Source organism: Corapipo altera, unplaced genomic scaffold, assembly GCF_003945725.1.
Source record: "Corapipo altera isolate COAL_440 unplaced genomic scaffold, ASM394572v1 52b, whole genome shotgun sequence".
Lineage (NCBI taxonomy): Eukaryota > Metazoa > Chordata > Aves > Passeriformes > Pipridae > Corapipo > Corapipo altera.
The window spans coordinates 2,048,279-2,062,332 of NW_020884922.1; the positions used below are offsets into that span (position 1 = coordinate 2,048,279).

General features: G+C 39.8%; 1 protein-coding gene across 4 annotated transcripts in view; it reads left to right on the forward strand.

The window, feature by feature from the left end:
* Positions 1-14,054, forward strand: part of VPS13B (vacuolar protein sorting 13 homolog B) — a 426,536-nt gene that overhangs the window by 406,226 nt on the left and 6,256 nt on the right. For all 4 annotated transcript variants that reach the window (XM_027657093.1, XM_027657096.1, XM_027657095.1 and 1 more), the window contains 5 exons: positions 1,001-1,177; positions 2,092-2,262; positions 8,851-9,027; positions 11,451-11,553; positions 12,213-12,462. In XM_027657093.1, the coding sequence (XP_027512894.1) occupies positions 1,001-1,177; positions 2,092-2,262; positions 8,851-9,027; positions 11,451-11,553; positions 12,213-12,462 (878 nt within the window). The remainder of the gene's footprint in view (positions 1-1,000; positions 1,178-2,091; positions 2,263-8,850; positions 9,028-11,450; positions 11,554-12,212; positions 12,463-14,054) is intronic.

The following is a 14,054-nucleotide window of genomic DNA, read 5'->3' on the forward strand; positions in this document are numbered from 1 at the left end:
GGAGCAGGAGGCCACTCTGTCCATCCTTCAGTCTCCTGGCCCTGTCACACCTTGTGCCACTCTGACAGTGCCAGTTGAAATTCATGGTACCAGGGCTCAAAGACCAAGCAGTTCCTGTTTAACGTTTATTGCCCTTTCTGAATTGCTCTCTCTGGGCTGCCAAAAAAAGAGTTATGCACCACTATTTCCCTAATAAATCTGCTGCCAACCAGCCTGAGAAAGACAAGACCTGCGAACAGCTTTCCAGCAACAGATTGCTGTGCGCTCGGCCATCCAGCAAGCTGCTGGCAACCCTGCGTTTATATAGGAAACCAGATCTGCAGATACATCTCCTGGGATATGCATAAGGAATACTCCCCTATGAGTAACCTAATCAGCATGTAGATGTCATTGCTGTTTACACAACTGTACTGAGCAGAAGACATTTGTCTGGCTTTCACTGCACTCAGAAAGAAAATGATCAGCTTAGAAGTGTTGGAGTGGATTTAAAATAACTTCTTAAGCACTTGTCAAAAATCTGCATCCCTTTTCCTAACACTCCATCAAGCAATTGACCTGCACACTCCCGTAAAGCAGTACATTGTATCAGTGTAAACTCCCTGTCACAATTCTATCACATAAGGATGTGAAATCACAACGCTGCCTTATAGCATCTAAAACCAACCCAACCATCTGAGCTCGCAGTCCCATTCCTCTGTAGCTGTGTGGCTCTTGCATCCACCTCCCTTGCACACTTTTAGCAGAAATACGGGAAGCTCCTGGAAGGAAGTAATTCTAAAGCTATTTGTGAGTTTGCCAAAAGGATTTCTTTGATTTACGAAGTATGAAAGATTGCCATTTCTGAATTCATAGTGGATGAGTTATTTCCTGTGTTTTGCTCAAAGGAAGTTCACAATGTGATGAATTCTAGTGTGAAAAAGATAATTAAGAAATAAGCTTTTCACAACTGCTGCTTCTGCAGTTTTTGCAGCCGTAACATGTGTCTTGTTTCTCTACGCAGGCTGGGTTGTTGGTTCGTTGGAAATTCTGGGAAGCCCGGCTAGTCTGGTGAGAAGCATAGGGAATGGCATAGCTGATTTCTTTAGGCTCCCCTATGAAGGGCTGACCAGAGGCCCAGGAGCATTTGTCAGTGGAGTTTCCAGAGGAACGACATCATTTGTAAAACACATTTCCAAAGGTAGAGCTTTCACTTTGTTACTCCAACTACTGCTTTGTTGTCATGCATTGTTAAAGGATGTGTTAAAGTTTTAAACTGTATTGCTTGTAGCTTTGTTTGACTTGCTAGGCTGCAGTGAAGTGCTGGGAGGGTAACAAAGCTCACATGTAAACTCTCATGTATTAAACAGATCACCACTTAACTGCAGTGCATGAGAATGTTTCAGAAACTTCAGAATTTTAAACCTCCCAGTGGGAAATAGAGATTCACTCAGCAAGTACTTGATGCGATAACTGCAGAAGTATTAAGGGTGTTCTGCACTTCTGCTGGTCATCAGAAATTCTACACTCAGTCGCCTCATCATATTTATTATTTCTTTAGAAAAAGAAGAAAGAAGTAGATACAGTTGTCATAACTATGTAAGTTATAGGATAGGATTTGACAGTGGAGCTGTCCTGGCCCAGGAGTAGCTTTTCCTTTGAGAAACCTGTACAAACAGTGCCATCGCGTGGCTCCAGCTGCAGGAGAGACTGTGGCGGCTGCCCCGCCGCTGGCTGCTGCTCCAAGCCTCCCTCTCCAGCCTCCCGCAGGACACGGCCTCCCTGCTCCTTCTGTAAATATTTGTTTACTTTTCCATCACCCCTCCCTCCATTTAGGTTAGCCTTACAGAAGTCAGGGAACTGGGGAAGGATGTTCAGATGAGTTGCTGTCCCCACCAGCCAGGCAAACCTGGAGCAGGCTAATGTAAAAGGCGTGACGTGGACCGTAGCAGCAGCGTGGTGATGCTTAACAAATAGTAAAGCATGTTCCACATGGGTGCCTGTTCAGTTGACTTGCTGTTCTGCTCGTAAGCTCAGTGTTGCAGTGAGGCATACTCCATGTTTTAAATTAAAGCATTTTGATCCAGACCCAAATGTATATCTCCATGTATTTAGGTACACTGACGTCAATTACCAATCTGGCAACGAGTCTTGCTCGGAATATGGATAGGCTGTCACTGGATGAGGAGCATTACAACAGACAAGAAGAATGGAGAAGGCAGCTTCCAGAGAGCCTGGGAGAAGGACTGAGACAGGGGCTCTCTCGTTTAGGCATTAGCCTTCTAGGTAATGTACTATTAAATGTCAAGTTGAGTGATAATACTATTTTCTAATCTGCTCACCAGCCTTTTCTACATGTGAATTATAATTCCAAATTCTGGGGGTTTTGGTGTTTTCTTGTGAAATAGCCTCACAATATATATATGAGATAGTTTCTTTTTATCAAGATTTAGTAACTTTTGTATATGTTTTTTGCTGATAAAATAATTGCACATATAGAATGAGTTTGCGCTTTCCTTGTGAAATAATATTTTCACTGGTACGTGATGTATACCTGAGTCAAAAGAAGAATAATTCTGCATTGGACAAGGTGGCTTGTAACTAAGTCAGCACAAAGACTTCACCATGTTCGTGTTTATTTTCCGATGAGGTACAGGAATGCCTTCTGAACCTGCTTGTTTTTGCTGCACTGTAGATATCGGGAATTCTTGGGTTTGTTTGAAAACCACTTGAACTTGGTGCAGATGTTAAGTAAGCTTTGATGAGGAATTCTGCTATTACAAAGAGACCCAGATCATCTTGATTCAGTGTATTTGTATTCATCAAGCAGCCAAATGAAGTGAAGATTACTCTGTCCATTTCAAAATAGTACCTAAAAATTTGAACACTAACCCGCAGTGGAAAAAACCTCTGCGAGAAGTTTTGCAGTAAGGGGCTGGATTTTCTAGGTTACTTCGACTTGTCACACAGCAAAGGAATGCAGAACTGTATTGTTTGGCAGAGTTCCTGAGTATGTATTAAACAGTATGAATCTCTCGGAGATCAAAGTGACCAAAACCAGTCCAGAGCAAAAGGTTAGAAGAGCTGAAGCTTGAAAGGATTTGTCCTCTTTCCTAATCTTCAGTAGTGTACACAACTCCTAAATTTGCAACCGCAACCCTGAAAGCCCTGAAGAGGAAGTGGTAAAAATGTTACAAGTTTGGGTTAAGTTACTGGGAATTATTTTAAGCAATAACGTTAGATGATGTGAAGCACTGTCATTTGATAATGCCTGTAAACCAACAAGCAAGTGTCTTGGGAGAAATGTGCATAAAGGAGAAATTTCATATACTAGTAGCCACTGTCCCAATAGAAAACTGCAACTGATGTTGCAAATCAAAGGCAGTTTGGAGGAGGTTTTCTTTTTCCTTCTTGTTTTATTGAGCTAAGGGCAGTCAGGTTGAGTATTTGGATGAAAGATTATACTTTTAGAAGCACTGTGTCTGCCTGCAGTGCTGGTGAAATGGGTTGGTGATCTTGGTTCAGTTATTAATAAGACAGCGAGGTACATGGTGTCTATATCCCCTTCACTGACACACCAGAGCCCTTCAGAACTAAAAGCATGAGCTGTACAGCGTGCAGTAAAGAGCAAAACTTTGTAGCTTTGGCTGTAATAAGGCAAAGTTTCTGCTGTTCAGGAAAGCTGAGAACTCGTAACATGCACACACATATATGCTGTTCTTGCACCTCTCTGCGCTCAAGGCTTCCATCGTTCATGGGGGTACACTCAAGTTAAAAACAAAACCAAAAAAAAAAGGAGTTAGAATTTCAGTGTCCCTGATTTCCTGAGAAATCAGATTTCATGTTAGAAACTTAGAACTTCATTACTAGCATTTAAATAGTGCTATTCCACAAGCTAGAGTTCTTGTTCTTATTGCCGCTGTTATTATTTAGAGATTCCTCCCTGCTAAATTCCTCTGTTCTTAGCAGTGGAGGCAATGAAGCACGCAGATAAATAGCTACAGATACTGTATAACTGGACTTGACAAGTATGGAACCTTTCACTAAGGGAGAAATCAGAAATATTCCACTGAATTTGTATTAGGCATAATTTTTTTAATATAAACCTAATTTTTAAAAAGCATGTTTTCTCTGTATACACAGCAGCATTTGTATAAATTGTGTGAAGACCTAAATTAAGAATGTTCAGTTTTTACAAACACATCAGAAAGCTGTTTCTGTCCTGACTATTTAGTTTAAAGAATATTGTGGCTTCCAAAAAAAAAAAACCAGTCATAGTTAAACCGAAGGTATCACTGTGCTGCTTTTTTTTCACCAGCATATTCAGAATAAACATGAACATGCTTACTCTAAAAACAGTTACAGGTTCTTCATACATAACAAAGCAAAGTGAAGCTGCAGTTATTTTCCTTCACAAGGATGAAGAGTTTGATGAGTACAGAAATGCAGAGAACAAGACCATTTGAAGCTATAATTTCTGTGGCTGTCTAATTGTAAAGTTGAGAAGTGTGAAAGAGATTTCTGGGGTAGTCACAGTACTCTCATGTTGGTAAAAGCCATCTGACCTATGCAAGCAGCTAAAAAAATTACAAATGCAGATTTCATGCCGAGGCACATTCATGTGAGAGGCCTCAGTTCACTGATACATTGTGGTATCTACCCAGAAAGAAGAGTTGCCTTTCTGATTTTTCTGAAAATCTGGCTTATGGTGGCCCTGATTCAGCAGAGCACTTAAGCATGTGCTTAAGAGCTTTGCTGAATCAGGGCCAAAATCATGTACTCTTGTCTCGTCCTCAGTGCAAGTTGTTCCCTGTGGTACATTCTTAAGTGCTTTGTCCTGTCTCATTTTAAATGACTCAAGCACTGTCAGGGTGTTGTTTGATTTGATTGTTATCTTTGGCCAGCTGTTGTCTTCTAGTTTGGGGGAGACTTCTGGGTCATTTTATGAACATTTGTCTGTGAAAAGAAACAAAAGCTTATGATAGGTGTGGGGTTTTTTTCATATGATTAGACAAAAATGCAGTGATAATTGTATGTAAAATATTCAGATGATTGAATTCCCGCAGAGGAACTAGCTCTTACATTTTGCATGACAAGGTCAAACTTAAAATAATACTTTATAACCATGTAAAAGAGACTATTGAAATTATGGGCTTAGTTTTCAACTGCGGGTCCTAGTGAAAAATATCATATTGAAGTAGCTCCCCTTAGGAAGTTGAGAATTTCTTATTAACCAAAAAGCTGACAACTACTCAAAAAGCCATTTTTTACAATGGCAGAAGTGTTCAACATTTCAGTTACTCCTTCCTGCTTTTAGGGAAAGTGAATTGCGTCGTGCTGATGGACAGTGTAACTGCCCTGCCAGCAAAGGTAAAGCCCAGGTTTCAGAAGCTCAAATTTTTGTTATTACGGGTGGTAGTGGCTGTGTAGCTCTCACTGAATCAGGGCCACTCTACTTTTGCCTATCTGCAGATACTACAAGCTGCTGCTGATCCTGAAGTTGTGTGCTATTCCACACACTAATACTGCAAATACATTAATGCACGGCAGCAGGTGCTCTTTTCTTTGAGCTGCATTTTCATGTGATGTTTGCTGTGATGAGACTAAGCTTTAGCTGTATTTTAGTGTGAAATACCAAAGGACTTGTGTGAAGGACAACAGAGAAGAGAAAAGGAAGCAAAAGGGTTTCAGTTTGGCTAGCTTCCAGCCTCATGGAAAAGCATGGCCCATTTCTCTTGGGGAGAGGGGGAGGATTTTTTCCAATCATGTCTTTGTCTGAAAGAGTTTGTCACAAGCAACCCAAGCTTTGCTAAGTTCTGTGAGCTGTACTACAGGCACCAAACTTTGTCAGTCTGTGCACGAACCAGTTGCTGCCTGTAATCAAATTCTTGAAGTAATCCAGTGATATACTTTGAAATATCTGAATTTTGTAGTTATCAAAGTAACTTTTTTATTGTTACTGAGCAACATGTATTAACTAGAATGCACCCCATCTGATGTTTAGCAGATGTTATGTTGTTGCTGGAACCTCTTTGGTCCAGTAATGGAAGAATATGTTTTTGTTTTGTTGCTTTGGTGTTTAATTTTATTGAGGTTTTCTTTATACATATATAATCTGTGTGTACATATGTGGACATGCATATAAAATCAAATGCCTAGGGTAAGGAAGAAAGGAAAAATGGAGAATGGTTTCATTTAATAAAAAAAAAATAATGGGCAAGGGACATTACAGGGAAAAGATGAGGACAACAGTAGGACACCATGTGAGAGTGTGAGATAAGAGTGGGAAGGGAGGAACCACTACATGTGGTTCCATGCTCTGCTCCCCTGATACCCTGCTGAAATCTGACACGGAGAGACCTTCTGTGGTAAGTCCATCCAGCATGATGCTCCTGCCACAAACTTTATGTTAGAACGCAAGAAGCCACACGGGCACCTGTAACATGTGCTTTGCACCATTCCAAGTGTGAGGAGATGCCCTCAACCTCACATGTGTATCACCACTATCTCACTGCTCTTGGGGTTTAAGGTGGCTCAGCCTTTGGCCTATTTTTTTTTCCTTTGCCCACATATCACTCATACACACAGGAAAGAAGCTGCACAGATCTAGATTCCCCATGCAAGGGTGGTAGGACCAGCCACTCCTCAATGAAAGGAGTAACGTTATAATGTGATTTGTGGGCATGGCCACAGAACATGAATGAGTTATATCAATGAGTCACAATTTGAGATAAGGAATTACAAAGAGGGAGAGAAGATCATTGGTTATATTTTTGCAGGTAGAATAACAGGACTTGCAAAAGGATTTGAGGGACAAAAGCACAATATCTTCACAAACAAGTTCAGAGCATGCATAAAATGCCAGAGTAACAGAAAGTGTGGAAGTACTAAACTGGCTAATTAAGCTATATATTATTCGAGGCAGTATATAAATAATCTTATATAACACAGTCACAGCAGTTTCCATTCTGTTTCCTTGTCCTCTGGGCCTAATTCCAGCTGAGAAGTGCCTGGAGCGTACCACAGGTCCTTTGGAGTAGGCTCTTATTTATTATTACCTTATAACATTGCTCAAGTGTATTGCAGTAAATAATTTACTAGTGCTAGGACTTAGGTGGATTACATTTAATAAGGCAATAACTTCTGTTCTAAAAGTGCAGTTGCTGTGGATGACCTCAAGAGATAGGGTGAGGTGTTGTAGGGTGTAATATCATAACTTAGCAGGACACCAAGTATTGTTTTATGCTTTCAAATGCATCACAATTGCAAAAAAAGACTGCACAAACAATCCCAATTGTGTAATGTGGTGTTGTGGTATTATTTTAGTCAAACAGCAGGAGCAGCTGGTAAGTACTAATGAACTGAAAATTGTATCATTTCCATGGCATGGCATTAAGGAAGAAGCTTCATGGCCTTTGTGGTACAAAGGGTGAACGTTCAGCTGCACACTCAGCTTCAGTGAGTGAGCTCAATTAAAAGCAGGCATCGCATTAAAGATAGACTAGCATTTTCTGGGAAAATACTATACATTTATCAGTAAAGGATACATATACAGAAGTTGGAAGAAATCTCTCTAAGAGGAGAGGAAGGCATTTATGGGAGATGCAAGTTTCTTGAATTGCCGATGGATGGTATCCCAGGGACAAGGATCTGGGGAGATGTGTGCTGCTTCTCATCCCCGTCTCTTCTTTGGATAGAAAACCAGTATATAAGTACAATATTAGTTCTTCTTGTTCAAAGTCAGCAACTTCTTCATTTATCCAGTGACAGTAAACTAAAACCATCTGAAAACCACTTAGCAGCTTGCTCCCTAGTGCATGTCACGCTGGTAAACACATGGGGCCAAATACCTCGGTTGCAATTGCCCAAATCTGTGGAATTATGCCTGGATTTGCTTCTGCATACAAAGCAGAGTCTTCAAAGATGTCTAGGTTGCAGTGAAAATGCCTGGTTACCAGGGTGACACTCGGTCCTACTCATTAAATAATTGTTTTATCTTGATATTTGCAGTTGCAGGTGCAAACTGAGAGCTGGCCAAGGAGCCTGCAAACTTGCTTTTCACTAAGCACCTTGGATCAGGCAGACTGGTGTGCTTTGTCCAATCCCTGTACTCTTAGCGATGTCCAAATAGCTTATCTATCAAAATTACAACAACTAGAGACATGTCTGTGGTTAAGTGGGTAGCGTAAACTCAAGATCAAAGGAATGTACCACCTCACATACCTGTTTACATTTAGGAAGATTTAAGTTGGAGTTCTTTGTTGATACTAAAAGCTGGGAAGGTCACTTGTGTTACTTGTAAAAGTTTGACCCATGCACATTAAAGTAAAATATGATCATTTTCACAAAAAAGTAACAAAAAGTCTCAAAGTCTAATTCTGCTAATCTTAGTAATATATCAAAAGTTGCATTAGCTTATGAACATTTCTGGCAGTGGAAGAGGATATAAAAATGATCTATTGAATACAAGCAGTTTTTATTCTCATGAAGTCAATCTCACACTTACGTGAAAATCTCATTTCCATAGGAGTTCAAGTTGTCTAAAACTGGAGGATTTTATTCTTAGCCCAGAATTTTGAGAATTGCTACACAGAATGAGACAAATTAAACTAACTCAGCAAGAGCATTTAACAAAAGTAGTTGAAAGAGGAGAATATACTGTAAGGTTAGATGATCTGAATGTTTAAAACAAAAAGTCAAGATTTAACTTACACTGAAGCTAAGGTAGTGTTTAGCTAATTGGTCACATGCTAAATAGCTGTATAAGAAGAGTAGGGTACAGTCTCTATTCCAAGAACTATTCCAGTAGTAAGATTTCCTCTTATTCTGAGATATTAATCTTCACTACTTACTGGGGACCCTTGTTTTTTTCAGGTGCAATTGCTGGAATTGTGGATCAGCCGATGCAGAATTTTCAACGAATATCTGAGGCCCAGGCTTCAGCCGGGCACAAAGCCAGGGGAGTCATCTCGGGTGTGGGGAAAGGAATCATGGGCGTCTTCACAAAGCCCATTGGAGGGGCAGCTGAGCTGGTCTCCCAGACAGGTTACGGTGAGTTTGGCTATTTCCCACATCTCCATTTAAATTTTAAAATGCTTTTCAGATACAACCTGCTGTGTCTTGCTTCCTCTGCTCAGTAGCTGTGTGACTTAGAGAAAGATTTAGAATACTTACAAAATGTTGTGCTGCTTTTCTTAAAAGCCATCATGGTGTGCTTCTCTCTTGTGTTACCGATCAGCAATGTACAACCACAGAAACACAGAATGCAGAAAGCATGAAGTAATTCTTGGAATACAGTAGAATTAGTTACAGAAACATATGTGCTTACAAAAGATTTTTGACATAAAAGGATTAGAGCAACACTATATCCAATTAGAGTGTTATTTTGAGATTGCTTTGTTATGGCAAGGAAAGAGTTGTGCTATCTCTGCACGAAGAGGGAGTTATGTTCCTGAGAGAAAGAAGTGAGTCATGGAGTGGGAGCATCCCCTTTTTAAACTGGACGTTGGAGAGTCATGAGGAGACAGTCCTGTTTTTGGATACATAGGTAACCTTTTAGCAACCAGAAGTGGGTTTTCCAGCTAGACTTAGCACTTAGTGGCAGTGCTGGCAAATCGTTTCAAATTGATGTGAACAACCAAGAAGTGTGAAAGATAAAAATAAAATACCAAAATACACTAATTCCTTTGCTTCCAGTATCAATACATCAAAGCTGTTGGTTTGGATATTGAAGAGAAAATGGTGAGCGGAGGCAGTCAGGGAAGAGAAGCAGGGAGACCTGTTGATAAAAGGACAATGTGTCAATAACTTTGCTTCACTAATCATACCAGACAAATCTTGCATGTTTAAGACTTTAATCACTAGCAATATTTATATTTGTGATGTGTTGATTAGAATATGAGTAGTTCTTTTAAGGCTTAAGTTTAGGATGATCGACAACATTCACAACTCATTCCATCTATTTAAAGACATAATGAAATGATTATTAGAATTCTTTCAAATCAACTTTAGCTTGTTTGTATGAGTCTAAATAATAACTGTTCTCCTGAATTATACATTCCATAGGTATAAAACCCATATCAGTAAAATGAGAAACATTTTTCTGTTGTCAGCTGCCTGTGTGTTGTTGCATTATTTTTTCTAGACTTAATTCTGCTCCCATCTTTATCAAGAAACTTGTAATAGTAGAGGGACACTTTTCATTGCAGATATGGTATATAAGACGTCATGTTTTCCATGAGAAAACATGGAAAAGGAGTTAGCCAGGAAAAAACATAAAAACTGTATCAATAGTAACTGACTGTGCGTGAGAGGAAAACACACAAAAGTTCAACTAACTCTTACCCACAACTGGATTGGAAGTGGGACTGTGCCCCTTGGGGGGGACCAAGGGGTGTGGGGGACCACACAGAAATAAACACATGTTCTCTCTTTCTCCATCTGTAAATAACATTTTCACTCACATAATGCTGAGAACCTCGGTAAGCCAACTGTTACAACTGGGATGCTCCTTTTAAGTATTACCATCAACATGTGTGTTAAAAATTAAAGGGTTTTTTTCATCACTGATGTTTTGTTTAAATTATTGTCCATTGTGTAAAAAGGAATCTAAGTTATTGACACCCTTGTGCAAAAATGCCTTTGGAATGCTTAATTAGAAAAAAGAAAATTTCTTCCACTTATTTGGAGAGCAACTTTGCACCAAACCATATAACAGTAGTGCTTGCTGCATAACCTACTTTGTGTCTCTCATGTAAAAAATTTTAAAACTACTTAATTTGTGAATTTTTTTGCAACCCACTCATTCTTTCTGGTGACCATACCTCATCATTAAAAGTTTACAGGCCATCTGAAAGCATACATACTGTATCATCTTCAGCTTGGGAGAGTCTTTTTAGAAACTTGTTTAACTGCTGCTTGTAGTCTCCATTCTGTGCTGGCACTAAGAAGAATTCACAATAAACCAGATGCCCCAGGAGATCTCATAAATGTATATGGATCTGTGTTTAACAGCTGGATTAAGCAACTGAACATTTAAATACAGTATCTAGGCAAACTTGCCTTCTAATTTGTACCAATCATGACACGTATATGAAAGTATTTTAATATTAAGCAAGAAAGTTAACAACGGTCTTGATTTTTTCTACATGAATCCTAAGTGATGTGTCTGATCCTACTCTGAAGTGATGGCTCTCAGGAGCATTATGTTTCTCTTGATTGCAAGTGTATGGCTAATTCAGAGAACACACAGTGGAGCTTTTTTTGTTTCTTGCTAATGCAAGATCACTGGGGTTAAGTGCACAACTCTTGCATTGTAATATTTAATGAACTATCTTGACTACAGCTTCCAAAGATATGACATCATTTTGGATCTGCACTATTTTATGAACTGCTTTAAACAGATGACATCACTGCAACACGTAACTGTTTTGTAGAAAACAACTACTGAAAAACCTGAACTCTCTTACCCACAGGTATTTTGCATGGAGCTGGACTTTCTCAGCTTCCCAAGCAGCGCTCTCATCCAAATGATCAACATGTTGAGCAGGCTCCAAACAGCCACGTCAAATATGTCTGGTAAAATTATTTAGACAATTGCTCATTTTTACATCCACATTGTTTATTAATAGGTTCTGGCCTGTGGTCAAGTTAACAGGCTGCTTCCCTAGGAAAGGCTGAGTTATGGCAGTTTGTTTAGGAACATTAAACACAAAGGTAGTGCATAGAAACCCAATCTGCAAATGATGGGCTGCTGATCTACATCCAGCTCTGAAACTACAGAGCTGATCTTTATTTAATGGCATTCAGTGAGTTCTTACTTATTTATCATTGCACCAAGCCCAAGAAAAATACTGCACATCTCCAGAAACAGCTGTTAGTGAAGATAGCTTTATTTTCTGCCCTGAATCTCTAAGCCACTTCTCAGGGTAATTTTTCTATTATCAAGGAAATAGGATGGGAAATAGGCTGACCTAGCACAGATACTAGGCCAATTTTGCAGTGAATGATTAAGGGGTTTTTATAAGAAACAATTTCACATTCATTCTTTAAATCTGAAGTCTAAAATCTTTCAGTAATGGTGTTTTGGATACACTCCCTGGCTTATTTTACATCTGCAGGTGATAGCTACAGGCTTAAGTAAAAACATTAGTGATTAAAATAAACCCCGGAGGACCGCATGCACAACACTGACTACTTCTTTTTTTCATCTTTTTTTTTTCCCCTTGATAATGCAGGAAAATGCTGCAATCTCTAGGAAGGCCAGAGGTCCATATGGCCTTAGATGTCATGATTGTGAGTGGATCAGGCCAGCAGCATGAAGGCTGCTTGCTGCTCACCTCAGAGGTGCTCTTTGTTGTCAGCATCAGTGAAGACACACAGCAGCAGGCATTCCCTGTGACTGAAATCGATTGTCTGGAAGATGATCAGCAAAAAGATCTGCTGAAGGTGCAGCTAAAGCAGCAGAGAGTGCCTTCTGATTTGGAGGTAAAGACTTGTTTTTCATTCAAAGATAAAGTTACAACTGATGATGATGTTTTTGGCAATGGGGATAGTCACCGCACCAGTTGGTGATACTGGGTCAGGAGGCCAAAGGTATAAGTGCCAAACCAGGAGACCTGCTGTTTTCTCGTGCCTCATACTTCACTGTGTTGCCCTTTGGATGAGAGGGAGGTGTCTCCTCCCTTCTGTCCTCTTATTGATCATGATATACCATATCTATGACAGAAATTTTCTGAGGGAAAATGTAGAGGAAGTCTGGGTTCTTGGTAAGCATCACCTCTTTTCCAAAAAGGTTTTCATGCCTAGATGTGCACAAGGTGTTTATTGTTTGGCAAGTCAGTGTTGCTGCCTGTGCCTACAAGGTGCCAGCAAGAGCAGTTCCTTTCATTCTTCTGTGAATTCTGATGACAAATCAGTGATGCTGATGCTCCTTTCAGCATGTTTCTTATCTTGCCACTTCCAGTGCAGTTGCTTTGCTTGGCTGCCAGTTGTATTTGCTTCTTTAGATCTTCCTTCTTCTGCAAGTGCTAACTTTAAACTGTGTCAGTTCTTTTCTGAGATTGCCAGTGTTTGCCAGTAAGAGCATAAAACATTCATCTTCATATTGAAGGATCTCTAAGCCATTTGAATACTTTGGGTTTTGGATGAATTATCTTCTTTAATGGTAGAAGGATGTTATATTTTTGCACTTTTGGGAAACTGTTTATTGTGTTAAATTCTCAAGTGGAATCATATGAGAGAGCATTTCAAAAACAAACAAGCATGTCCCAGTTGTTTTTATAGAAGTGTGTCAGGTAGTTCATAGACTGCTATACCAGAAATATCTGTTTCAAATATGAGAAAAGAACATGTAAAACCACATGAAGTATGAGGTGTGACAAAAAGTAGGTGCACCTTCAGTCAAATCCTAACTTTGCTGAAGTGGCTGAAGAGTTTTGCCATCGATTCCAGCACAGCAAGGACTTCATCTGTGTCATGACAGCACTTGAATATTTTTGTAAAAGCTTTTTTTAGTGCTGAATTCTCTATTTACATTTGTTGTCTTTCCACTAACCTCAGTTTCACAGAGCACTGTTGACTAAAATTGCTTTCTCTCATCAAAAAGCTACATGAGGAATTACTTAAATTTTGATGCAAGTGGACAAAGCTCAGGGTTTTTTGTCCCTGAGTGCTGAGTGGTTGGGAATGGCACACCTCAGACTGAATCCAGACTATCCTACTCAGTCCAGAGCTACTGTCCTGGAGGGAAGAAGAAAAAGAAAAATTGTTCTCCCTAAGGCATTTGATGCACTCAACCTATTCCAACTCTAAATTTAGCACCAACCTAGATCTTTTTTTATTAGACTGGACTGTGATAACTTTTGTCTTTGTGTCTGGTTATCCAAGGGGTGAGGAGTAGAATGCTGCTGTGGGAAAAGGGCAGCTTTCCAAAGGTTGCTGCAAGAGGGTGATGAAGGGTGCAGAGGGGGTGCCTGTCTGGGAGAAGGGAAGGCAAGGGACAGGGAGCCTAATTCTAGTCCCCACAGCTGCTGCAGCTGGGAATGTGTAGGATTTATGGGCAAATGGCTCCTCTGAAC